The sequence below is a fragment of the Octopus bimaculoides genome, chromosome 2 (genome assembly GCF_046866305.1).
Source record: "Octopus bimaculoides isolate indiv1 chromosome 2, ASM4686630v1, whole genome shotgun sequence".
NCBI lineage: Eukaryota > Metazoa > Mollusca > Cephalopoda > Octopoda > Octopodidae > Octopus > Octopus bimaculoides.
Window position 1 is genome coordinate 130,975,579 of NC_142929.1, and position 27,326 is coordinate 131,002,904.

Here is a 27,326-nt window from a genome sequence, read left to right on the forward strand (position 1 = left end):
AGAAAAAGTGGCCACTACAGAAGTAGACATACATATGGTGCTATGGCCCATCACTTCTCCAAACTATATTCATGGGAAGGATTGACCTTGACACTGCAAATCATTGAAACATATGACAATTTTACATTGTTCTGCTTACAGCAGTGAACTAAATTACTCTGTGTTATTTAGTGTAGACAGACAGTGCTGGAGATGCAATATAAACTATTGCTGTATTGACACAGTCATCTGCAGCTCTATACATGATGTGTTGTAGATGTTCCTTTTTATTGCAGTTCTACAGTGCCAATCAATGGAGAGTGATATTCCTGCATGTATGGTTGGTCTTGTCAATTAATTTAATTCATTTGCCGTAAATTCTTCTTTAAGTTGAACTTGGTAGTTTAAATTTTTCATTTCATCCTACTGAAAATTGTAGCCTATACTGAAAGTTGTTAAGATGATAAGATACTACTCTCTCTCTCTCTCTCTCTCTCTCTTATAGCAACCTATTAGTTTTTCTTCCAACCACAAACTGTCCATACAGCTTAGCACTTCCTCAAGATATCTATTGTATAATAAGATAAATGAAGCTGTTTGGAATTAAGCATCCTTGTCAGTGGATTCATAATAGTACCTAATTATTGGATATAAATTGGACGAGTGTGCATTTTGTTATTTTTGTAAATAATCAAGAACTCTAGATTAATATAGTTACTTATATTACTTCAAATTTTATTTTTATTTATTTGTATAGCTGTAAAAAATTATTTAAATTACTTGAAGAAGATTACAAAGGAAGAGCACATTATGTGGCTTACTTAACTCGCTGCAAGCAGGGCCTGTTAACAAGTTTGTATTTCCTCCAAGGACTTTTACAGCGAGCACAAAGGTGAAGTCTGATTTTATACAACATTAGTTTATATATTTTGTACATTATTATATTCACATATTTGTAATCCCAGTATTTGACTGGCACTTACCAGTCAAGTACTGGGATTGATGTCATTGCTTAACTTCTCCTCCAAATTGCTGGCCTTGTGCCTGAATTAAAAAGTTGGGCTAGCACAGAGTCGATAAAATATAATACTAGGTTAGTACTGGGGGTAATGTAATCAACCATCCACTCCCTTCAAAGTTACTGACTGTGTACCTCTATTTGAAGCAATTAGTAGATACATACAAAACTGGTGTTTATTTGATTATTTGATGTGATGATTGTGAACAAATCTAAATGGGGAGAACCATGAGAGGAACTTCAATCAATCTGAAGGTTCTTTTTATGTGTGATGTATAACAAGATTCACATTATGCACCTTCTTTGAAAGGCAGTTGGTCATTGAGTGTGGAGAAGCATGTCTCATACACACACACACACAAAATGGCTGAAACCAAAAGATATCACAAGGTGGAAATGGGTTTCAGGTTCAGTTCCACTGCACAGCACCTTGAGCAAGAGCTTCTTTCTATAACTATTAGCCAACCAAGCATTGTTAGTGTACATGGGACGATAACTCTAATAGACCTATATGTGTGTTTGTGTGTGCGCGTGCACTTGTGCAAGAATGTTATTTCATTTGTCATCATTTGAGTGAAGCAGTGATGATGTTGATATTATGACCAATTGCTGCTTTCAAATACATGTGGAGCATCGAAGAAACCCTTACCTGTAAAGCATATGAGATTTGCCTCAAAATCAATTCTTCTCCAAGCCATGTTAGCATGGAAAAGTATATGTTAAATGAGTGGATTTAATTGATGGAAATTACCATTGTATAACTATTTATATGTTTGTATCTCCTTATCTTGATGTTATGTAGTAGTTGTAAACGAGTGTCATCATCATATAAGCAGTGTTGTAAAAACATGTGTGGGTCATTAGAAACAGGCAAGGGTTGCTGACATGAAGGGCTTCTAGCCAAAGAAAATCTGTTATTTCAATGAATTTCATCTGACACATGCAAGCATGGAAAATAGATGTCAAGAATTATGAAAAGCATATTGAAATAATTGTGTATGAAAATGTGTGGGTTAGATAGAGTAAAACAATGTGTAAGTTCAGATGGAGTAAAGGTAAATGTTTTAATAATTGTTATATGAATTTTTTCACAGAGAAAAAGAAATTTGCAACAATCACCTGAATAATGTGTGTGTACAAAGGTTCATTGAAAGTAAAGACAAACTACTTTCAAATTTTATAGCAGATTTTCAAAAACTTACTATGTCAGATGAAAAAGTAAGTAACCTTTTTTTAACTGTTCTTTTAAAGATCTTTTATTTGTATTTTTCAAGTATTGAAGGCTTTTTTATAATCATCATCATCATCATCAACATTTAATGTCTCTTTGTCCATGCTGTGCAAAGAATTTAAAAACTATATTCATTTTTATTTTATTTCTAAGTTAAGTCCCCACTTAATTTTATTCAGTGCTTCCATAAATAGATGCTAGCAAAACACAGAACAGTTTGGAGAAGAAAGATCCCTTCCCAGTCATACATAGCTTTAACGCAGTACTAAGTATTGCACATAATGAGGAAAAGGAGATAAAAATATCTCAGTTGTCTTCTATGTCATATGACATGCTCCTTACCACAGAATAGTTCTGTAGATTTGTATTAAGTTCTGAGCTGATGGAATGTAACATAAGGGTGCTAGAGAGAAGTTTGTCTACACTAGTACAGACATTGGTTGTGTATGGAGGACAATAGTTAAGTAAAGAAGTGCCAAATGGTCCAAATAGAAGAAATTTATGGAAGAGGAAAACTTGAGAAGTGATGATGGTTGATCTCCGTATGATAAACTTCACAAACGAGATGACAACTATCATGTAGTGAGACCCTGTTTTGTAGAAGATCTATCCAACTTATGCAAGCATAGAAAGGCAGGCATAAGATGATCATGATTTCTTGTTTTGGCTTAAAAGTCTTTAGAAGGATGGAGAGATTAAATCAGAAATATCTGACTTCCATGCCAATCTCACTTAGCACAGAAAGTTAAGAAACTTCCACTCTAAATTCAAATTTAAAAGAATGAAAGTGTTAACATTATTTAATCATAAAACTTACTACTTTTGATTAAGGGTGGTGACTTCAAAAGTTGCAGAATGAAAAATTGCTAATTTTCTTTTTGTCAAAATACCAAGAAATGTGCCTGTCTGGATATGTATTTTAGAGAATGGAAGCATATGTATTAGTTAATGTGTTAATGCAGAGGTTAAAGCACCTGAATTGAGAGTTCACTTGGGATGGTCCCTCAACACATCTAATGCACACAGCAAAAAAAAAAAAAAATGTTAATAGTTGTGTACATATTCTTTAGATATGAATGTCTTTCCTATTTGCTAACCACTTCATAGCTTGAACTGGGTACATTCTGTCATGCAACTGGCACTAAAGATTGTCCTATCAGTTTTTATTTCAGATTTACTGCTCCCCTAAATGCTTTACATTCTCTACAACTTGTCAATTCCACATTTTCCTTTATTGCTTCTTTTGTTTCCAGTCAGCAACCATTTTATTTTATGAACTTGGTGCTTTTTACTGAGCCAGTATTATAGTATATACACTTTTAACAGGATTCAAAGTATCAATGAGAAGAGTTAGTAACATGTAGGATTTGACTAAGGTGTCTAACTATATGCAAAAATTTTCATATAACATTCAATAACATTTCAGGTTATCAACAAGATAAAAAAAAATACAAATTCTATAGTAATTCTAATTCAACAATTGGTTTTGTAGAAATGTACTAAGGTTAAAATGTTAAATTTTAGTGCTTGTTATTAAAAAAATGTACATGAACACTACGAATTCCCATTTATTGTTTTCCAGAATTTCTGATCTAATTAGAAAATGGTTATTTCTTTGATGACTTTTGAAGCTTTTTGAATGATGAGATAATCTGTTTATTTACTTTATTTCTTTAAATTATTTTCTTTTCTGTATTTCAGGAAGATTTAGTTGAACGTTTCTTGAATGGACTTTATCAAAGTATTCAAACAGATGCTCTCTGGCAAGGTATGAAAGAAATTTGGTATATAACTGGGGAGACTAATCTTTTAGTTAATGACTCACTATTCCAATATTTTCATCTGCAGACAAAAAGAATAGTGGTTAGTTGTGAACAGTGGTGGCTCATAGATAAAATTAGTTGGGTGTGTTGCTTCAGAGAATTTTTAGCTGTTTTAATATTGTGTAAAAGGAAGTGAACATATAAAAAGAATATTTATACTTAAACTTGATTGGTTCACATTTTAGCCCCTCCTTGGTAGTGTTTAATTTGCTCACTAAACACTGCCGTGAATTCCTCCTTGTTTTTCAAAAATCCCCACTAAATCACAAAATAAGTGTTGGGGGTGGGAATCTGCCCTATTTTTCAAATCCTGGCAGCAACACTGAAGCTGGAAGCAGGATAATAATCTAATTCTACACTTTATCACATTCAAGATTATAAACATGCTTTTGAGCACAACATACGTGAACAACAGTGCTCTCTCTTCCTAGTGTGAAGCTTCCTATCTTGGACATGTGAGCTTGCACACAACAGCCAAACACTGCATCGCTGGAACTGTTAAGCGCACAGTTCTATACAAGGATTTTTGTATTTTTTTCGTAAACTAGGGGATGGCTGCTGACATTAAGCTTAAGGATTATATAATGTACAAGTATAAAGAAAGAATTAAAGAAAAAAAGACTCATTATATTGAATGTTATCGATAATATCAAGTGGAAATAGTGGTGTTGCAGTTCTGCAGTGCCTATACACGAGCCGCCACTGGTTGTGAATATGAACCAGTTAAATGTTTTAATAGATCTAGCCTCATATGGTTTGTTATAAATGATTTACTAGTACGCTTTAATTAGAATTCATTATGATGCAATCATTTTAAATATGGATCTTCTAGTATGCAGTTTACGTAAGACAAATGAGCTGATTGCTTCATCTGCTGAAAGTCTCAAAAGAAAAAAATGTATGTGGGGGGGGGGGGGCCAGTGATTAATGTATTCATAGATATGCTAGATCTAAAAAATACAGGATGATCGTGGTTGGAATGTCTTGGTCATAGGTCTGCTTGATCAGGACTAGGGCTAAACAAAAACAAACAGATTGGTCTATTAGCCCGTCATATATGTACTAGAATGAATGCTGAACTCTTCAAGAAAACATATACATACATATGCACTGGCACACATATAAGCTTCATCTCTTCAGATTCAGTTTAATTTCCTTTTTATAGAACTTTATGTAAATTTTATTCTTTTTTATCGTGGAAACATTGGCAGGTTTCTTCTCCAAATGCTTAAAATGTGTTTGTAATCCTTAATTAAAAATGGCCCATTTTTATTTTACCTCACCTTTCTTTACAGTCACATTTTAAGTTTTTCTTTAAGCTGTTTTATTATATATATTTTTTAATAGATTTATAGATTGGTCTTTTAGAATAGGTACACTTATCTCTGCATATCTCAAAACATGACTAAAAGGATTGTTGTCAGTCAGGGCATCTCACCTTACAATACTGCCTCAAAAGATCCTGTCCAGCTAATGCTATCATGGAAGAGAGGACACAAAAATGATGATGATATTGTTGATTGTATATGTAGGTTTGATAAGTTCAAAAGATTATACAGCAAAAAGCTGGAGGAATTATATTTGTCATATGTATTATTCTTATTACCATCTTCTATCATATAATATGGCTATTTAATTCCTCTATTCAATCAAATGAAAATAAGCAGTCTACTATTGCCTAAAATTCAAATTAGAAGTAGAATGAACTAAATTTACTGCAGACACAAGGGTCACAAATATTGAAGAGATATCCTTTTGTTCTTTTACTGATTCAGTTATTAGACTTCAATCATATTGGAGAACTGCTTCCAAGAGTTTTAGTCATTCATATTGACCCCAATAATTTCAGTCTGGTGTTTATGTTATCGATCTTATTTATTGAATATTTAAGTTGCCTTTTGTTGTAAAGGTATGCAACTTGATGCACCACTTTACATCAGTATTCACAGGCAGATATGCAACAGGTTATTGCAGTTTCTCCCTACCATATTCTGCTCATGAGACACTGGTCAAACTATACAATTAAATCATATTTCTGTTACTTTTTTTTAATCCCTTCTCTCCTAATAGATGATAGGTCAGCCACAGCAGAGATTGAACTCTGAACGTAAAAGAATGTCACTAAATACTGCAAAATACTTTTGTCTGCTATTCTACTGATTTTGCTCATTTATAATATTTGCAATATAAGGTTAAACTTTTGGGTTTTTGTTTTAAACAAAATCCATTTTCTAGGTTGCAGTGAAAGTCAGTTACAAAGCAGTTGCATTGCTCTGGAGCGCTATGTTATGGGACGAATTTATACACATGCCATGTTTCCCAATGGAGATGGAGATATTTTGAGAGATCAGTAAGTACATATATTCTAATATAAGATGCTTTCACTGTGATATATTTTTATAATGGTTGCATGAAATCACAACTACTACATCTGCATATCAAAAGCAGCAATGACTAAATTCATCTCCCACCATTTCACCTTTTACCAGCAACATCAAATATCACCAACCATCACACACAAAATGATACACATAGAACATTAGTGCACAAATAACATATTGGATCAGAGATTATTCTTTTATCCTTAACCTTTCCAAAATAAACACAAACTAGAAAAGCACAGCCTCCACCAAACCAGCAGGAGCAGCACTACGACGACCACCACCACTACCACATCATCAGCAGCATTGTTATTGCTTCCACTTCAACCACATACACTGCCATCAACGTTATCATGACAGTCACTTTCACCACCACAACCAGTATAACCACTACAATACTATCATCACACAACTAACACTATCATCACTTTTACCACTCTCACACATCACACTGTTCCTGTCACCATTATAACCACCAATACTGTTTTATCCTCCTCCCATACTTATCTCGACCATTGTCATCATCAACACTGTCTCTGCTTTCACCACAATCAGTTTCTTTACACAGTTGAAAATCTATTATCCGATACTCATGGGACCGAGATTGTTGCAGATTTTTGATTTTTCTAATTTTGGAGTGCTTTATCAAAAAAGAAAAATTGCATCTACAAAACGGAACAGTTTTTGGTACAATAGCTTATAGACATACTCTGAATGTAGTACTATATAAATCTTTAATAATTTTTTTTTTATACTTAAGACCACCAAATATGTTAAGATATCAGCCTCTACCCACGTTGTCATGCTTTGATTAAAAGGTTACAGCGTAGATTAGATTACTTAGATAAGTTTCGGGAAGAGATACAGTCAGCTCTGGAGAACCATAGCCATTCAAGCAGAGGGTTATTGTTTTCAGAGACATCTGGGTGTGGGTGGTTTATCTGGTATTTGTTGGGGTTAATCATCTAGGGATCGTTTGAATGCCGTGAAGTCACTTCCCTCCTTTATGTGTCTGGCACGATGTTGAAGAGAGCAGGGCCAATTGAGGTGAAATAGTTGTCATAGTGTTGTGATATGACACGAACATTTCTGTAGTGGACAGATGGCATTGGGGCCAAGCCTCAGACGAATTTTAAAGATGGGCAATGTTGATGGAATATTTTCCACATCATACAGATGATATAGAGCTCACAGCGGCAGTGGAGGAGCAAAGCCTGAGCTCTTTGAGTCGATCCCAATAGTGAAGGCTTGTCATGTCATCCTTCGCAGATCTCTGCCAAGCAGCTCATTTTAAGATAGATACATAAGTAAAATTACTAATAGAGAAATGAAAATAAACTCTGGAAACAGCAACGCCACCATAGATTACGTGCAAACAATGAACGTGTTTTCAAGGGAGATAATCAAAGAATGTAATACTTCTTGTAAAGTAAATATAACAAATGAAAACTCCTTCAAGAATCCATAAAAATTCCTGGATCACTACCAAAATTTCATCATCTGTTCCTTGTGTCATTTCCAACTTTTCCTGCAAGTTTCATCAAATACCGTTCACAACTTTTTTTAGTTATTTTGCACACAGACAGACAAACCAATGCCGATGAAAACATAACCTCATTCCTTGGTGGATGAACAACACAAAACAATATACTTGGCAACAACAGAAGTTATAAAAAAGTACTCAATTAAATAAAAATATTACAAATAAGATACCACCTAGCCATTTGAGAACCACATTTGTCACTGCAACATGTATAATCAACACCATTACATATAGAATCAACTGCAAATACATTTATAATACTCTAAACACAGCCTCTGCCTCTCCAATCAGTTTTGACAAACATAAAACTCACAAATAGTAGTAACATTAATAACCTTTTAAGACCCAAATAATTAACTGGTATCGTACATCACTAATGGGGAAACTACAATATATACTTCAGGTTTATTTTGTAGTTTCTGTTGCTGTTACCAATGTAGACATGGAGTGGGGGAAAAGCAGCATGCTTAGACAACTCCACAACACCCACGTAATGAACTACTGCATATTGAAGTGCTCAGTATTGGCCTGTAATAGTATATCTGGAACAATCAGTCATACTTTATTCTTTAATCAACAGCTCTGCACCCCAAATCTGCTTCATCACTGCTAACTTGCAGGATTCATGGAGATAACAGCAATAAAATTGCACATAGCCATCTTTACCATGTCCCTAGAAATGTAGACCTCATTTAGTCTCACTGGAAATTAAATTCATTTGTGTGTCTTCTTATAAGGTTGTGAATATAAGTTGAAACTAGCAGCAGTGAAAAATAAGTTATATTTAGACAAACTCTTTTTCACTGTTTACAGATAACTAACAATTTTTGTAGACAAGTTCCATGTACAGCATTTATATAAGGATAACATAAATGTGTTTGAAAACAAAATATATGAATGGTTGTGTTTGTACAAGTTGATTGAATAATTCATGTTGGTCTGTTCAGTTAAGCATACCTCCTATTGAGACTAACTGAAACCAATTAGAAATACCACTGGAAATAGTAGTGGTAGGTCACCACATTCTATTATGGTGAGATGAGAGGAGCTAAGCTAGAGAAACAGATTTGACTTCTGTATATATATATATATATATATATATATATATATATAACCAACGGGATTGAAATATTTCTGGTTTTTGATTGGCCAATAAAACCAGTGAACTGCCAAAATGTCACCCTTTACATGATGTCCTGAAAAAATAGGCAATTGTTGTTCTTGCCTAGCACTAGGTTGGTTTTGTTTCAGCAGACCTATGATTAAAGGCATTCCAGCCGAGACCACTCCATCTTGTCCTATGTACATGAAACTTAAGACCACATTATACAAAGTCTTCTCTTTTTTTCAAGACAGCTGTGTAATTTGAGGATGATTTGGTTGCTATTCTAACAGGTTGATCAACCATGTAGATGCCTCCTCCTTCACTGGCTCAGACCAGCTGCATGCTGGTACTGAGCCAAGCAAGGAGCCTCTACATAAATAAGTTGATCAACCTATTTTAAGTTCACTTGCCATGCTATCTCATTCGCTTTTGGCTTGGTACCTTTCCTAACACCACCCACTCTATACTACTCTAGCATGGTTCAAATCAGTAAAAGAGTTTATTCAGTTAGTCTCCTAATGTCTAAGAAAGTCAATGTTTATAAATATCAATGTCTCTTATGGCTGTGTATGTGCATACATTCTTGATTATTAAACTCAGTTTGAATCATATTTTGTAGAAAATTCAACTAAATCTTCACTGGTTCATTGTTAAAACTTAAAAATGCAATAGTCTGCTTATCTCTTTATTTTAGTTTATTTTTTTTCTTAGTTTCAATCCTCTTGTGCAACTCTAGTATATTGTATCTTATAATTTTTTGTAGACTAATTCATGAACACATCAAAAACCTATCTCAAGTGATATCTCCTACACATAAAGATTTATGTATCCCAAAGATATATCAGTTTGAGTGTCCTTGGCCAGCTGCTCAAAGAGAAATCCATATGATAAATGCATACAAGGTTGGTATCAATATAAATACCTCCATTTATTTGATTATTGTAGAGTATTATAGTATTTAATATTCATCCTTACTAGAAAACTTAGTACAAGTTTGAAAAAATAGCTTATTTCCTCACTGGTTAGTTTTCATTTCTCTACTTTAATTCATTGTTTCATTCATTTATAAGCATTTTATAATGTTGTAGTTGTAGTGAATGTAAAATTTTATTGAATCATTCTTTATGTTGATAGTTACGAAGTCCAATGATTCTGTTTGAAGTTGAAATATTAAACTACAGCAGTATTTTGTACACTCCATTTATTATTCATTGTCTTAAGAATTTATTGAACTGCTATTTTACTTCTTGATTTTTTTAAAGAATTGGTGTTATAAAAGATGATTTTTGCTTTCAAACTATTTTCATCTATAGATAAGGAAAATTGTTATACACACAAAAAGTTTATAAATCCATAAAAATTTATTCAATTTCACATCCACCTTATCGTATCAGTTAATATAACAAATTTTTCTCTGATTTCAATGTGCCTGTTTTTATTTCGTTTTGGTAAATGGTAAAAAAATATTCTGTTTCATTTTCTTTCAGACACCAAAAGATAAAGTGCAGTGTGTATATCGTTGTTCATTATGTATTATGAATTTATTGAGTATGGCCAATGACCGAAAAGTGCCAGCTGCAGATGACTTTTTCCCTGTGCTCATTTATGTTATTATTAAGGCCAACCCCCCTTGTTTATTGTCAACCATCCAATATGTTAACAGTTTCTATGGTGAGCGTGTAACTGGAGAAGAACAATATTGGTGGATGCAGTTCTTCTCTGCAGTAAAATTCATTAAAACAATGGATTGAAGGAACCATCAAAATTTACAATGATAAAAAGTTGTAAATGACAAACTTACTAATCAATATTGTCAACATTTTTGGCTTAGTTGTTGACTAAGTGATGACATTTCTACACTGTACAACTGTGATTATATCACAGGAACTGCTACAATAATAGAACTTATTTCATCCAGTTTAGCTATTCAGATGCCATCCATCATCAGTATTGGTTTCTGTAACAGACCTACAATACTGGCTGTATCAGTTAGTTGTAGTATTATGTCTCCTCTTCTAGCACCCGGGTTGTGTTATGCTAAAAGGAAGGAGCAGACCATTACAATAGGTATGTTGGCACCAGGAAGACATTTGGGCGAAACAGGTAGGTGTGCAATCTAAAGAAACGAAAGGGTTGTGTAAGCTATTTGCTCAATCATTTAATTGATGCATGTAATAAAATTTTTCAGCTAGATCATTGTCAGTTAATTTTCAGCTGTGACAGTACATTGACATTTCTTAAATTGTTTAATCATAAACAGATTCTAGTTTCATAATAATACACTAAATATGAAGTTATTCAAATGTAGCTCTTTAAACTCTTGGAGCTATGGAGGGCATAAAAAAACTGCTGGAATTCTTTGTAAAATAATATTTGTATAGACAGAATGTATATGATTTCCATGTGCAGTTTTGTGAATTTGCTTGTTTTTCCTGCCACCATTAAAGAACAAGTTTCTTTTTGACTTCCTTCTGGTGTTCCTTCTACCTTCATGCCAAACTTGCCTCCTTCCTTTTTACATTACCCCAGTTCTACAGTTGGATAACATATACTATATTCATTTACAGAAAAAATATTGTCAAGGGCTATTCTGTTATTAAAACTGTGAGTCATAAGAAAATAGTCGTTTTCTTTTGTTTTTGTTTTTTTTACATGTTGATGATGAGTAAATTTTCGCTGCTGTTAGCCCTTCCAGATTATTGATGATGAAATGATGGTTTATCAGAAGATATTCAATATGAGTATTTTTTTTTCTCAATCAGGAATTTTCAGCAAAAACAAAATAATTTGCTAAGTTATTTACATTAAAATAATTGAGCTAATGAAGCAGACTCTACATGGCTGCTTGCCCTGTTAGAAAAAAACAGTCAAATTTCCCTCAAATCGTACTCTACCAATTTAAGAGGACATAAGGTAGATTATTGCTGAAATTAAAATGGGATGGTCGCAGCTGTAATACCTTTGATCAAAGGCTGACTTGAGACTAAACATTAAATTGATATTAAGATATACTGTCCTTTGAGTCATAATATATATTTAAATTTCTTCTTTTGAACTTTTTGTTTTCACCAGGTGAAACTAAAGATGTATTAGATCGTTTTGATGTATTTGAAGAACTTCCTGATGAATCAATGGATTCCAATAACTCTGTTGTTTCTATAATTGATTCATTGTTAACTTCTGCCTGTGGTATATGATCTTGAGGAGAGGTTGGGTCAAGGCTCTTTTCATTTACATTCTTTAAGTAACTGGTGTGAACATTATCTTCTTCAGAACTAGAAAATTCTGAATGAACAGTATCTGTGATATTTTGCATACTAATGTTAGAGTTACTGTTGAAACTACTGTCCATATTATTTAGAACTCTATTTGGGTCTGTTAAATCTAACATATCACAAAGTAAAGTTGTCTGTTCATTGATCTGTATGTCTGAGCCATTTTCACTCTGCACAAAATTTTCTGGGATGGTAAGATCTCCACCAAAATCATCGATTATATTTTGTATGTCTTCATCAGTTGCTGTGAAATCATACCTGGGGACCAATAGATAAAAAAAGAAAAAAGCTGATAAGAATACATGAAATGACCCAACATCAGCTGACAAATTTAAATGTAATTTTGCTGAACAATGTCTATTAAATAATTCAACATTCCGTGGAGGCGCAATGGCCCAGTGGTTAGGGCAGTGGACTCACGGTCATAGGATCGCGGTTTTGATTCCCAGACCGGGCGTTGTGAGTGTTTATTGAGCGAAAACACCTAAAGTTCCACGAGGCTCCGGCAGGGGATGGTGGTGAACCCTGCTGTACTCTTTCACCACAACTTTCTCTCACTCTTACTTCCTGTTTCTGTTGTGCCTGTAATTCAAAGGGTCAGCCTTGTCACACTGTGTCACGCTGAATATCCCTGAGAACTACGTTAAGAGTACATGTGTCTGTGGAGTGCTCAGCCACTTGGACATTAATTTCACGAGCAGGCTGTTCCGTTGATCGGATCAACTGGAACCCTCGACGTTGTAAGTAACGGAGTGCCAACAACAACAACAATTCAACATTCCAATCAATTATAAGATCTAAAAGTTATACCGTTCATCAGTTCCAGGTCCAGGCATGTAACAGTTGGACCTATGCAAGTTTAGTAAATGGTTAGTTGATTTTAGAACAGCTAACCATTCAGGGTCTAACTGTAGCTTTAAAGGTTTTCTGTGAGGAATATCTAAAATCTGAAGTTGAAAAGACAAAAAAAATTGATATTAATTCAATTGTAGAAAAATATTCCTGTCTTTGACACATAAATAACATAAGCTACAATAAGTATTTGATTTGCAGTGTTTGCCTCATGATCACAAATTCAACCAAGCAATGTCTAGAAAAAATTTTTTTTTTTAAATTTATCTAAAATGGGTGCGGGAGTGGCTGTGTGGTAAGTAGCTTGCTCACCAACCACATGGTTCTGTGTTCAGTCCTACTGCGTGGCACCTTGGGCAAGTGTCTTCTAATATAGCCTCGGGCCGACCAAAGCCTTGTGACTGGATTTGATAGACGGAAACTGAAAGAAGCCCGTCGTATATATGTATATGTGCTTGTCCCCCCAACATCACTTGACAACCGATGCTGGTGTGTTTACGTCCCCGTAACTTAGCGGTTCGGCCGATAGAATAAGTCCTGGGGTCGATTTGCTCGACTAAAGGCGGTGCTCCAGCATGGCCACAGTCAAATGACTGAAACAAGTAAAAGAGAGTAAGACAAATTACCTGTAAGAAATCTCTTCTCGGTAAACATTTATCAAGTGAAAGAAATTTGGTTTTTGATTTAAATTCACCACTTTCAGTCTAGAAATATATGGGGAAAAAATAAGAAAACAAAACAGTAAGCAAATGTTTTAAGTTTAGTAGAAATAATAAGCAATTATTCAGTTCACTTTAACTGAGCTTTAAAATTTTGGAATGTGGATGAAGGGAATCTAGTGAAAGGAGACATGGCTAAAACTCAGACCTTACATTGTCAGGAAAAGGCTATTTTGATAGAAATGCTATCAAAGAGCTATCATCTTATGTCTGTTAAGGAATGGATGTGTTATTATAGACCAAATCATAGTGAGTAGCATGTACACAGAAGGCTATATTAAGATGGTTATTTATTCAAAGTTGAAGAAGAATAGTACCAGAGATATTTGAAGAAAACCCTGCACCTCCAGTGGCAGAACAGACAGAGGAATATTCTTTTCTACTCTTGGCACAATGCCCAAAATTTTTGGGGAAGGAGGGGGGGGGGGCAATTAGATCAACCTCAGTATGCAACTGGTACTTAATTTATTGAACCTGAAAGGATGAAAGGCAAAGTCGACCTCAGCGGAGTTTGAACTCAGAACATAAAGACAGACGAAATACCTGGTGTGCCAATGATTCTGCCAGCTAGCTGCCTTAGAGGAATATTATTGTGCAAGAGTAAGGCCCTATACCATTCTTTGAATCTATATTTACACATCAGCTGTGATGAACTGGTCATATTGTGCAAATGCTCATCATCAGCTTCCAAAAACAATTGTCTATGCAGGAAAACATATGAAGAGGGCAAAGGAAGTGGTATCTAGATGTACTGAAAGGAAATTCACACAGGTATCAATGTGTACAAGTTTGAGTCTTTTGATAAATAACTGACACAAGTGGAAACAGAGATTAGTTTCAGCCTTTCAGGGTCATAAAAGAAAAAAATCTAGGGTAGTGGAATGGCAAAAATGTTAGAACGAATAATCACTAAGCTTCCCTTCTGACGATCTAACAGCAAAACCTGCAACAACACTGGTGACAAGTTGTATTGGGCCTAAAGTGGTGGCCTTCCCCACAGACTACATCAATGATGTATATAAGAAATTTGAAGATTATTTTTTTTAATTATCTCTCAGTAACAACATCAGGAGTTTGCCTTAAAATTTTCACTTCATAAATAGCAAGTTAGTTTTTGTTTGTGGCAGATGTTCAGGTGCAATAAAGACTGTAAACAAACAGGAAACAACTTCTATCTCATTCCAGGGTGAAAAACTAGAGGTAGTCGATAGCTTCCGCTATCTGGGCGACCAAGTTAGTAGTGGGGGTGGGTGCGCTGAAAGTGTAGCTGCTAGAATAAGAATAGCCTGGGCAAAGTTTAGAGAGCTCTTACCCCTGCTGGCGACAAAGGGACTCTCACTCAGAGTAAAAGGCAGACTGTATGACGCATGCGTACGAACGACCATGCTACATGGCAGTGAAACATGGGCTGTAACTGCTGAGGACATACGTAAGCTCGCAAGGAATGAAGCCAGTATGCTCCATTGGATGTGTAATGTCAATGTGAATACCCGTCAGAGTGTAAGTATCTTGAGAGAAAAGCTGAACATTAGAAGCATCAGTTGTGGCGTGCAAGAGAGACGATTGCGCTGGTATGGACATGTGGTGAGAATGGAGGAGGATAGCTGCGTGAAAAAGTGCCACACCCTAACAGTTGAGGGAACCCGTGGAAGAGGTAGGGCTGAGGTGGTGAGGCAAGACCTTCGTACATTGGGCCTCACCGAGGCGATGACTACTGACCGAGACCTTTGGAAATGTGCTGTGCGTGAGAAGACCCGGCAAGCCAAGTAAGATCGTTGCCAGTGCCCCTGGACTGGCTTGTGCGGGTGGCACATAAAAGACACCATTTCGAGCGTGGCCGTTTTCGTGCGGGTGACACGTAAAAGCACCCACTACACTCTCTGAGTGGTTGGCGTTAGGAAGGGCATCCAGCTGTAGAAACTCTGCCAAATCAGACTGGAGCCTGGTGTTGCCATCCGGTTTCACCAGTACTCAGTCAAATCGTCCAACCCATGCTAGCATGGAAAGCGGACGTTAAACGATGATGATGATGAAATAGAATGTTCATATGTCTGATTTTACATGATATATTTAAAACAGAATTATTATGCAATCGTTAGACATCAAACTGCATCACTTCAATATTGAAAAATGTAAAGATCTGCTAGAAATAAAAAACAGGCTATACAAAAATATATTACTGAAGTATTGTTCTGCAGCCAGATGCCCTTCCTGCCATTAATTCTTTTTTATCTTTTTAGGAAGGGATGTCTTATTTTACATGTTTTGCTAGCTTGGGTTGGACGATTTGACTGAGGACTGGTGAAACCAGATGGCTACACCAGGCTCCAATCTGAAGTGAGCAGACAATTTGTTGAAAGTGACACCAGTAATACTGCTCGGAGCTTACATAGAGCACAAATGTAAACAAACACAGGCTCACGTGTGTATGTGTGTGTAATATGCATATGACTGGCTTCCTTCAGTTTCCATCTACTCTAGCCCTAAATTAACTAAAGCCCAAGGTGCCATGCACTGAGATTGAAACCAACCCACAGCTAAGCTTGCCTCTATTATGAGTGAGAAATCATTCATCTTTTGAACATGTAAAAATATATAATGGGAAGTGTGTCTGTAAGTTTCAATAAAAAAAGAAAATGTTCGACTTCACCTTAATTCATATGTATCTAATAATATTATAAGGTACAGGCATGAACTACACAGTCGAGAAGTTTACATATTTTCAGGTTCAGTCTTACTGTGGTACTTTGAGCAAGTGTTTTCTACTCTAGCCTTGGGTTGACTAAAGCCTGGTGAGTGGATCTAGCAGACAGAAACTGGAAGAAGCCTGTAGTGTATATATATATGATGGACTCTACTGTCAAAGATGACATATGAGCGTTCAACTTTTGCTGAATGGCCTCCACAAATGTATGTGCTGTACATTAGCTTACTCCTTCCATCAAATCAACATTACCTGAACAGGTACACAGTGTACCACACATCAGGTGGTAAAGTGTTTTGGTCAAGAATGCACCACCCAGTCTAGGAATTGAAACTAAGATCTCGCTGTCATGAGTGCAACACCCTAACAACTAGGCCATGTGTTGACACTATATATTGACATGAGTGCGTATCTCCTTATCTTGATATGATGTGACAGTTGTGTCAGTGTTGAGCAAGCAGTGCCCTTCATTTCCAATTCTCTGTAAAAACATCTGGACATGGGAAAATATTACTTTATTTGGAAAAAGTGATTAGTGACAGGAAGGGCATCCAGGCATGGAAAATCTTTCTCCACAAATTCCCTCTGGCCCATGCAAACATAAAAAAAGGGGACGTTTTAGATGTTGAGATCTATTGTTTGAAGAGTTTAATAATTATTTAAAACATATTTACCCTATGAGGCACAATAGCAGAAAATTTTACATGTAGATGGGCAGAAAACCAGTATGTTGGTTGAAGGATGTAAAGAAGTTCCTCAGCAGGTGGACTACCTAATGTGTTAGTCTCAATGTCATTTTCCAGAAATTTCTTCTTTCGAAGGAGATCTTTGAGATCCCCATATTTATGAATTCCACGTGGCCAATCATGTGATAACATTATATCAACATGCCGCTTGATCTGTAAATAGATACAATTACATAAATTGTTTAGTGACAGCTTTCTATAATGAAATCTTAAAAAGAAAATTTAAATAAGCAGCAGTTTAAAACATTTTAGTTCTGACATTATTTTTTTTCTTTTCTTTTGAAAGATATAGGAATAAATTTAAAAGCTATCTTAATGATCATTCTCTATCTTAAAATTACCTGTTTCATTCGGAAAAATTCTAAGTTCCGAACATGGTAGACAGATCGTTTTGTCTCTTCTGTGTAAGGTGGATGTTCATAATGGCCTACAATATGAGAATGACAAAATTCATTGATTTTGATCACAAAATGATATATTTAAAACACAATTATCATGCAATAGTTAGACATCAAACTGCATCGCTTTAATATAGAAAAATGTAAAGATCTACTAGAAATAAAAACTGTGGATCTCAAATAAATTTAAAGTTTCAGATTCTAACTTTTGAGTCAAGGTATTAAACTATTGCAATTCATACCATCCTATTGCCTTCTTACTATGAATATTTTCTGTTGTTATCTACTGACATCTTTCATTGTTTCCTAAAAATTCAGCCCTTGCATTAGACTCAAAATGTACAGTAAAGAGATTACGAAATATACTTAGCAACTTAATACAATCTTACATTATTTGATTCTACTGGCAGCAACCAATCTGCCATTGCTGTAGCATTTGCTAACTTAAAATGTTTTATTAACAAATAACTTTTTGAAAAAAAAAACCTGTGATGAAATTCCTCCAAAAGCAGAGTAATCAATTTTCACCATTGTAAGGCCAAATGGAAGTAACAAAATCTGAATATTTTTGTTTCTATATTTAATGCTTCACCTTTCAAGGTTATTACAAGGACAGAAATAATTTGGTTAAGTTCAGCATTTGAAGAAGATTGGATTAGAACAATCCAAAATGGCAGAGATACAGGACATCTCGGAAAGATGAAAGTCTCCTCAACAGGGAAAACACAGTAAAGAAGATGACGATAGTTAGAAATGTTTGGGAGAGAAGCTACAGATAATATCAGAAGGATGAGGAACAGAGTAGATTATATATAGTCACAGAAACCATTTTGTGCAAAGAGTACAACATTCAATGATGATGATGATGAGTACAATTAAGACACAGAATATGAGGTTTACTAGTTAACAGGTGAGGGATTAAGTCAGATAGGGAGGGAAAAAAATTCCTTGCATGTTTTTATATTAATGTTGGAAAATTATTATATCAATGTAGTTTTACCTCTATAAAAATCTTGCCCTTTATAAATCCCTGATAATCCACCAATACGGACACCACCAAACTGAACAATAGAAGCATAACCTATAACAGAAAACAAAACCACTGCATGACAAATTAAGTTATCTTTACACTCTTCAGCCATTTTATCTAGTTCAGTATTGTCAAACAGTTACTGAATATTTAAGTAAAAAAATAACCCTGAAATATAATCATATGAAGCCCAGACAAAGAGACATGAGAACTTTCACACACACACACATGATGGACTTTTAGTTCGTACCTACCAAATTCACTCACAAGGCTTTTGGTTGGCTCAAGGCTATTGTAGAAAACACTTACCCAAGGTGCTGCACGGTGGGACTGAACTTGAGACCATGTGGTTGGGAGATGAACTTCACCACATGGCTATACCTTTTCATTTTAGTGAACAATTCCTAGCCATGACTTTCTGGTGGAAAGTATAGAGAGTAATTGCCAAGAGACTATGTGTAGTTAGAATCATGTAGAAGCTATTGTGACTAAAGTGGTAATTTTTCATTCACAGAACATATTAAGTTATAAATATTTTTTGAATTTATCACTTCATCTTGAATGTGCCCATGCATACATGCAGAAGTATTATGTTATGTTGACTAACACTTCAACTTATATGATTCATTACTGCATGTCAGAGTGTGCAGCCAGGCAGAGGTAAGTACAAATATCTGTAGGTTGTGTTTAGTCATTTGGCCAACTGTCTTTCATGCCACAGATCTGCTTGATCACAGCTGACCTGGCACTACACAACACCACAAACAAATTGAAAGAGTTGAAAATAAAAACAAATTTGATATCAAAATATAAACAATAACTGGTAATAGTTTCTTTAGTAATAACATGACTGATTGAATCATTAACTTACCGAGATAATAAATATTTGGAGCCAACCAGCCACCATAAGGTAATTCTTGCATGTAATTGGAGGCTTCATGATTCCCTCCAATGATAATTGTGAGAACTGGAGCAACTTTTTCCCCGTTATAATACCTAGAGAAAGAGTATTAACATCAATAATTCACAATCCAAAATGGCTAACTGTTTTTAAATTGAAGACTAGGAAGCAAAACTTGATGCAAATTTTAAGAAAAGTATTTCTAATGATGTACTCAGTATCATAATTCTAGAAAGTAAGTAAAACTATTGGTAAATATTTCTCAACGTTTTTTTTTTTTTTTAGTTGCAATTAAAAAAATATGATATACTTATTAACTTAAGAGTGCTTATATTCAATGTAAATTTTTATGTCCTCAGAAAAATCTAATGATTAGTATTTTAAAACAACAAAAATAAGTACATACTTATAAAATGAATTCATTTTTTGAAATTTCTTTGGTACAGCCATACATTTCATATCACTTTCATATCTGACAGCTTGAAAATCACCACAAATTAAGAGTAGGTCAACCTTGATGTTTTCTTTCTTTTCAATATGCTGAATAGTTTCATAAATTTTGTCCAGCTCCCCATGAGCACAACCCTCAACAGCAATCTTCATTTTTATGTCAGACCAAAGCTGAAAAAGAAAATGAAAAGATTGTTATATTCATAACAACTTTTATCTTTTATTTGTTTCAGTCACTAGGCTGTGGCCATGCTGGAGCACTACCTTGAAGAATTTTAGTTGAGCGAATTGACTCCAGCACTTAGGTTTTTAATTTACTGAACCACTAATTTATAGGGACATAAACACACCAACACTGGTCGTCAAGAGGGGGGGAACAAAAACATGTGTATATATAGGCGTAGGAGTGGCTGTATGGTAAGTAGCTTGCTTACCAACCACATGGTTCTGGGTTCAGTCCCACTGCGTGGCACTTTGGGCAAGTGTCTTATACTATAGCCTCAGGTCGACCAAAGTCTTGTGAGTGGATTTGGTAGACGGAAACTGATAGAAGCCCGTCGTATATATATATGTGTGTGTGTGTTTGCCCCCCAACATCGCTTGGCAACCGATGGTGGTGTGTTTCCGTCCCCGTAACTTAGCGGTTCGGCAAAAGAGACCGATAGAATAAGTACTAGGCTTCCAAAGAATAAGTCCTGGAATCGATTTGCTTGACTAAAGGCGGTGCTCCAGCATGGCCACAGTCAAATGACTGAAACAAGTAAAAGAGTAAAGAGTATCATCGTTTAACGTCTGCCTTCCATGCTAGCTTGGGTTGGACGATTTGACTGAGAACTGGCGAAATAGAAGGCTGCACCAGACTCCAATCTGATCTGGCAGAGTTTCTACAGCTGGATGCTCTTCCTAACGCCAACCACTCCAAGAGTGTAGTGGGTGCTTTTACATACCACCGGCACGAGTGCCAGTCAGGCGGTACTGGCAACAGCCATGCTCAAAATGGTGTTTTTTACGTGCCACCTGCACAGGAGCCAGTCCAATGGCACTGGCAACGACCTCAGCACAATAGGCTTCTTTCAACCTCCAGCTAGCACCAAATCCACTCACAAGGCTTTGGTCAACCCAACTCTATAGCAGAAGACACTTGCCCAAGGTGCCATGCATTGGGATTGAACCTGGAACCATGTGGTTGGGAAGCAAGTTTCTTACCAAACAGCCATGCCTGTGCCTATAACTGATATTTCTTTTCTATAACAGAAATTTTTGTTTCATTTCTTTGAGAGGATACATTCAAATAGTTTTCTTTTTGCTTGCACCAGTGACATAGGCAGAAAGCTAACAGAGCAATTAGACCGGAGTCTTTTGGATACAGATATAGTTTAAGATAGATGGCAGAAGAACTATCAACTAACTCCACAATAATTGTGTGAAAAATTCGTGTGTCTTGTGTTGATAAGAAAGAGAGAAAACTAAGGTTGGATTTTCTTTGAGACTGATTTAATTGTGAATAAAATAATCAATAAAAAGCTAAGAAACCAGAAGGTGCATGGTCTAGTGATTAGGGTGTTGGCACTCGTGATTAGGGTGTTGGCACTCGTGATCAAGAGATCATAGTTTTGGCTGCCAGACCAGCTGTGCATTATGTTCTTAAGCAAAACACTTCATTTCATCTTGCTTCAGTCCACTCAGCTGTAAATGGGTAACCTTGTGATGAATTGGTGTACAAAGGTGAGATGGTGACTCAAGAAAATCACCTGAATGGCGGTCTTGTGAGCCATCTTTTTCTGAATCTGTGATTAAAAGGGTGAATAGTACCTGTACTGTGAATCCTGGCTGGTTGAGATTGGTTGTTCAACTACGTTGAAGGAGAACGATAAGTTTCCTGTATTGCCAACTAATTCAGAAAATACAGGCATGGCCATGTGGTTAAGAAATTTGCATTGCAACCATGTGGTTCTGGCTTTGATCCCATGACAGCATCTTTTATGGTAGCTTTAAATTCTGTGAGTGGAATTTGGTAGCTGGAAACTGTGCAGAATCATGTGTGTATGTATGTGTGTGTTTGTGTGAATATACATATACACACACATATACATTTATATATATATATATACTTTTCTACTCTAGGCACGAGACCCAAAATTTTGGGAGAGGGGGCCAGTTGATTAGATCAACCCAGTATGCAACTTGTACTTAATCTATTGACCCTGAAAGGATAAAAGGCAAAGTCGACGTCGGTGGAATTTGAACTCAGAACATAAAGACAGATGAAATACCGCTAAGCATTTTGCCCGGCATGCTAGCGATTCTGTTAGCTTGCTGCCTTACATACATACACACATATATATATATTAGTCCCACCCATGCTAGCATGGAAGGCGGATGTTAAAAGAACCTGGAACCATGTGGTTGGTAAGCAAGCTACTTACCACACAGCCACTCCTGCACCTATATATATATATATATAGACAGCTATGCTACATGGTAGAACATAGGACCCTTTATTTTTCAGAGCCTCTGAAACTGGTGGGAGAAAAGGAGGAAGATATTCTTAAATCAGGCCCAAATGTTTGCATCTGAGTGAACTCTTAGTAATGATACTGCAGGATCAGATGGTGGTGTTAAACTGGGCAATGGATCAAGTCTATAAACCAAAACCTCAGAATGCAAAGGGCTCAAACAAACACCACAAGACATCTTGTTCTATGCACTAACAATTCTGTTAATTCCCACAACTTCAGGCTGGTTTTATTTTATCAATTCTGAATGGATGAAACGTAAAGTTAACTTTAGCGAGATTTGAAATCTCCCTAAAAAGCTGAAGCAAATGATTCACATGGTGAAAGAGGAAACATGTTACCTAAAAAATACCAACAAACTTCAACAGAACAAGCTACATTTAGTCAAAATATATTTTGAATAAACTAGCCGCCTTACTTTAATACTGATATCGTCTTGTTATTAAACACAGTATAGTCATAAGAGATATCTTCAGATGAATGCCACAGTTAATTTGGCCTTTTGTATTTGCATTCACTATGATGCACTGGTGGTTATTTTATAGTGTACATGAAGGGGAATTTAAAAAAAATCATTGAATGTAATTTGGGAAGGAATAATCAGACTAATAAGCAGAATTAGTAGCAAATAATTATACTAATTATATAAGAGAAGCTACACAAATAAGACTAATAACTGATGAGAGAATGTATTACTTTTATATATATATATATATATTGTTTTGTAAAAATTACTACAAAATAAACACTGTGTGAACATGACAGTTTTCAGAAAAGAGAAAACAGCATTTCTAATTCACAAAACAAAATGAGATGGTAAAACAGGTGATGCAAGGGAAAATATGTGCTGATGTGTGGTTAATCAGGTTAATTAAATTCATATATGGAGCTTAATTAAAACAGAATAAATAGGATTTAGGACACTAATTTCTGTTTTTTCTTACTTGTATTTTTGTATTGTAATTCCTAACGACAGAATTCAAGACAATTCTTATGATAATTTCTATTAACAGTAAACTGGTTCTAACTGCAAAATGATAGCTAAGTGTATTAGTTCATTAGAATTTATGGCATAGTAAATCAACAAATTTACTGAGGACTTTATTCTATCTTTTCTAGGTAGCATGAGGTAGATCAAACTTACTCGGGTTTATAACATGTTGGATCATATATTTAGAGAACGTACATAACCATTGTAGATGGATCTTGCCACACTACACATTGTCTCAGACTTGTAAAAAATAAAAATAACAGTAAAAATTTGAAGCCAAGTAGAGCAAGGTCAATGACTGCGTGAGTAAACAGTTACCATTTCCACATCTTGTAAGCACAGTGCTTACATGTTGTAGGTTCCAGTTCAACTTGTTGCTTGCTAATTTTCTTTTGTTTGATTGTGCTAGCTGGTCGTTTTATTGAATTGCTAGATAAAATTCTTTAGAAGTTATTAAAAAGAATGATATAGACTATAGACTGAAAAAAAAAAAAAAGCTTCGAAACGGTTAGGTGGCCAAAAAATAATTTTGCCCATCTTAAGGAATGACAAATGTCACAAATAGCATTACGAATCATCTTCTAAAGATGTGTGTGGTGTGTGAGAGAGAGAGAGAGAGAGAGAGAGAGAGTGTGTGTGTGTGTGTGTGTGTGAACATGGTCTTCCCCTCTTATAACAAATTTTTGTGAAAAATGATCCAAAGTTGCATATGTTTGAGCATTACTTTCAAAAATAAATCTTTTAACCAAGTAAACAACGGAAACCAAAATTTGGTTAACACGACCTTAGAATCGTTTACCACTTTAGCATCAGTCTTCAGTTTGCCTAAAATATTTCGTTGCCAAAATGAACAGTGCACTTAGTTACTTTAAATATTTAGAACAACTTGAAAAAAATCGACGATGATAGTTCCTTCCTCTTATTTACGATTCAAATAAGCGCGTTTGTCTTGACAATTTTTAAGCAAGCTTGCCGAGGTATCAAAAACAAAGTTCTCACTTGCAACTTTCGCTCCAGACTTTTCAGAATGTTAACTTTGAATATCGAAATGCTAAGATTAAACACCTTAATATTTACGTTTCTTTTTAGATAAGAATATTACCTAAAACGTGTTAATGTCTCCGGATTCGGTAAATTTTTACCACCTCACCCCTACGCACGTGTTAATAGTTGAACATCATTGGATGTATGTCTTTATATATTGATTATTAAACAAAACGGTAAAAATTTACCAACAAAACTGACCCAAAACGATTGCATGTGACCCACGAGCCAACGTAAGAGCTTATATGTGTTCGCTCGACCTGCAATATACAACAAAATCTATCAAATTATAGTTACCGTCTTCAAAGAGGGGAAAAATTAATGCTTCTGGATACACTGTGCATGAGAAAGGGGGCAGGATGATCACAGCTGAAACGCTTCCGCTCATAAGTTTGCAGGATTAGAGCTTTTCTTGAGTTAATTAACAACGAAGATTTAAGAGAACTTGTTATATCAACACATTCGAGAACAAAATATTATCAAATAGTCTATAAAGCAGTCCCTACACACAGTATCTCATGTTTTAAAATTCGAAATGTCTGTTTACTGTTTAAAATTTTAAGGTAAATGAAGAAATTGAAATAGTATAAAAGAAGAGGAGAAAATAAAAGAAGAGATTGTTTGTAGATAGGCAATATTAGCAGTGGAATTATATATAGAAAAATATGACCCATTCTATGGCAAAGGAGAAACATTTAGCACACGGATGAAACAAAAACAGTGATATTTCATGTAATCGATTAATTTCATAATTAATAATAAAGTTTAAAATTAAAAACATTGATGCGACTTACGATGTGAAATGTGATAAAACTATGCAAGCAGAGCTAGCATACTGGTTTACGAAACTAAGGTTTTAGCTTTGTAAGAAACCAAATAAATTTACGAAAATGTTTCGTCTTTGCGACGAACACGTAGAGAGGAATCGAGCCAACGACAGAGCTTCTACAGCTACGTGGGCGATCAGCCTCGTAGAAATAGCCGCCAATTTATACTAGTTTTAAAAAAAACCACACGTCAGGATAATCTTTCTTTAAGGATATATATAAATGCTGGGTTGAAAAATGAAGTCAGGAATGTACAAAAATAAACTTGGCTATCCTGGGTAAACGAAACGAATAATTTACTTTAACGTAAACAACTGGAATGCTTTTAATCATGGTATGACTGGGCAAGAATAATATCGCTGCTTCTATTTCATATTCGCTTTTGGTCATGTCTGTTCGCTCAGCGATTGCCTGAGGCTTAACAATAATGTAGAGAATTGATCAGGGCGATCCTTCGGTATTGGTATACAGAGTGTCGGTGTGAGAAGACGTCATTCACTCTCTTTTACAGCCTAGTCTCTTTAACTATGTCATGATGTCATGAGGGAAAGATGTTAGGGTGAATGCTATTGTTTACCAATACCGAAAGATTGTCGGCTAGATCTGAAATTGACAAGAAGCGCCAAATCTGAAAGTAAATTTTCAGAGTAACACCCGCACGATTTTCACTAAGAAAAATCAAAAACTCCGATTTTTTGCGTGGAATCAAGTACCCTGACCTAATATGCTGCAAATCCCTTATTTTGGTTCAGAAAGGATGGGGGTGCGAAGAGGGAGACTCTCCCGTCCCGGATTCATTGGAAATTGGGCACTATCATGCTATTAGCTGTCAGAAGTGAACGTGCTCACTGCCTGCTAGTGAAGTATCTGTTTGTCTGCCTGTCTGCCTGCTGGCCTGTCGATTCTTTGTCTACTGACAGCTAATACCATGACTGGCCGGAGCGAGCTATATGTCTGTCTGTCTCTCTCTCTATCTATCTATCACTCGAAAGTTCGCGCGTCCGCGCTAGCTAGTCGTGAGTAGAAACCCAAATTTAATATAAAAACATATTTCCTGAAATTGCAAATTATTTAAAATATAAAAATATAATTTTCAACAGAGAGAATTTATCAAAATAGAAAACAAATGAAGTTTGAAGTTTAAAAATAATAGGATCGACCACTCACGACTAGCTAGCGCGGACGCGAGTACCCTTATACTCTGTGTTTTCAAACGCATGGATATAGGTGTCAAATTTGTTCCAATAACTTTCGAGTAATAGATAGATAGATAGAGAGAGAGACATATAGCTCGCTCCGGCCAGTCATGGTATTAGCTGTCAGTAGCCAAAGAATCGACAGGCCAGCAACAGGCATGCAGGCAGACAGACAGATACTTCACTAGCAGTGAGCACTTTCACTTCTGACAGCTAATAGCATGATAGTGCCGGAAATTGTTTTTTTTTTTCGTTGAATGAATTCCTGTGACATCCTAACATGCTACAAAACCCTAATTGAGGTCCGATAACGGAGTGGGGTGAGATGGAAGACTCGGAAATTTCACCCACCCCACCCCATTGATCTTTTCAGCGTTAGGGAAATCCGTCCCGGATTCATTGGATTTTTTTTTTTTCTTTTGTGAAAATCGTGCTGGTAAAAAGATCAATGGGGAGAAATTTCCGAGGCTTCCACTTCACCCCACTCCGCTTTTGGGACCCCAATTAGGGTTTTGTAGCATATTAGGATGTCACAGGAATTCATTCAACGAAAAAAATAAAATTTCCAATGATTCTGAGACGGGGGGGGGGACTTTC

The 27,326-nt window shown here is 35.6% G+C and overlaps 2 protein-coding genes across 12 annotated transcripts in view; one reads left to right on the plus strand and one right to left on the minus strand.

The window, feature by feature from the left end:
- LOC106875939 (GTPase-activating protein and VPS9 domain-containing protein 1) overlaps positions 1-11,700 on the plus strand; it is a 93,545-nt gene extending 81,845 nt beyond the window's left edge. For all 4 annotated transcript variants that reach the window (XM_052965593.2, XM_052965594.2, XM_052965595.2 and 1 more), the window contains 6 exons: positions 737-871; positions 2,092-2,215; positions 3,930-3,996; positions 6,287-6,401; positions 9,844-9,982; positions 10,568-11,700. In XM_052965593.2, the coding sequence (XP_052821553.1) occupies positions 737-871; positions 2,092-2,215; positions 3,930-3,996; positions 6,287-6,401; positions 9,844-9,982; positions 10,568-10,831 (844 nt within the window). In that variant the 3' untranslated portion in view covers positions 10,832-11,700. The remainder of the gene's footprint in view (positions 1-736; positions 872-2,091; positions 2,216-3,929; positions 3,997-6,286; positions 6,402-9,843; positions 9,983-10,567) is intronic.
- LOC106875940 (lariat debranching enzyme) lies at positions 10,423-26,937 on the minus strand. Of its 8 annotated transcripts, none has more exons than XM_089347680.1 (9): positions 26,701-26,937; positions 20,112-20,326; positions 19,676-19,800; positions 18,775-18,855; positions 17,718-17,803; positions 17,305-17,529; positions 13,834-13,911; positions 13,166-13,302; positions 10,423-12,613 (listed from the first exon to the last, which is right to left on the minus strand). In XM_089347680.1, exons 2-9 carry the CDS (start codon positions 20,306-20,308, stop codon positions 12,082-12,084), a joined length of 1,461 nt encoding a protein of 486 aa, XP_089203806.1. In that variant the 5' UTR covers positions 20,309-20,326; positions 26,701-26,937; the 3' UTR covers positions 10,423-12,081. The 8 variants fall into 8 exon arrangements, with proteins under 8 accessions (XP_089203806.1, XP_014779748.1, XP_014779750.1 ...); XM_014924262.3 differs by having other exon boundaries at positions 25,501-26,904; XM_014924264.3 differs by lacking the exon at positions 26,701-26,937 and adding an exon at positions 25,004-25,505.
- Positions 26,938-27,326: the final 389 nt, after the last annotated feature.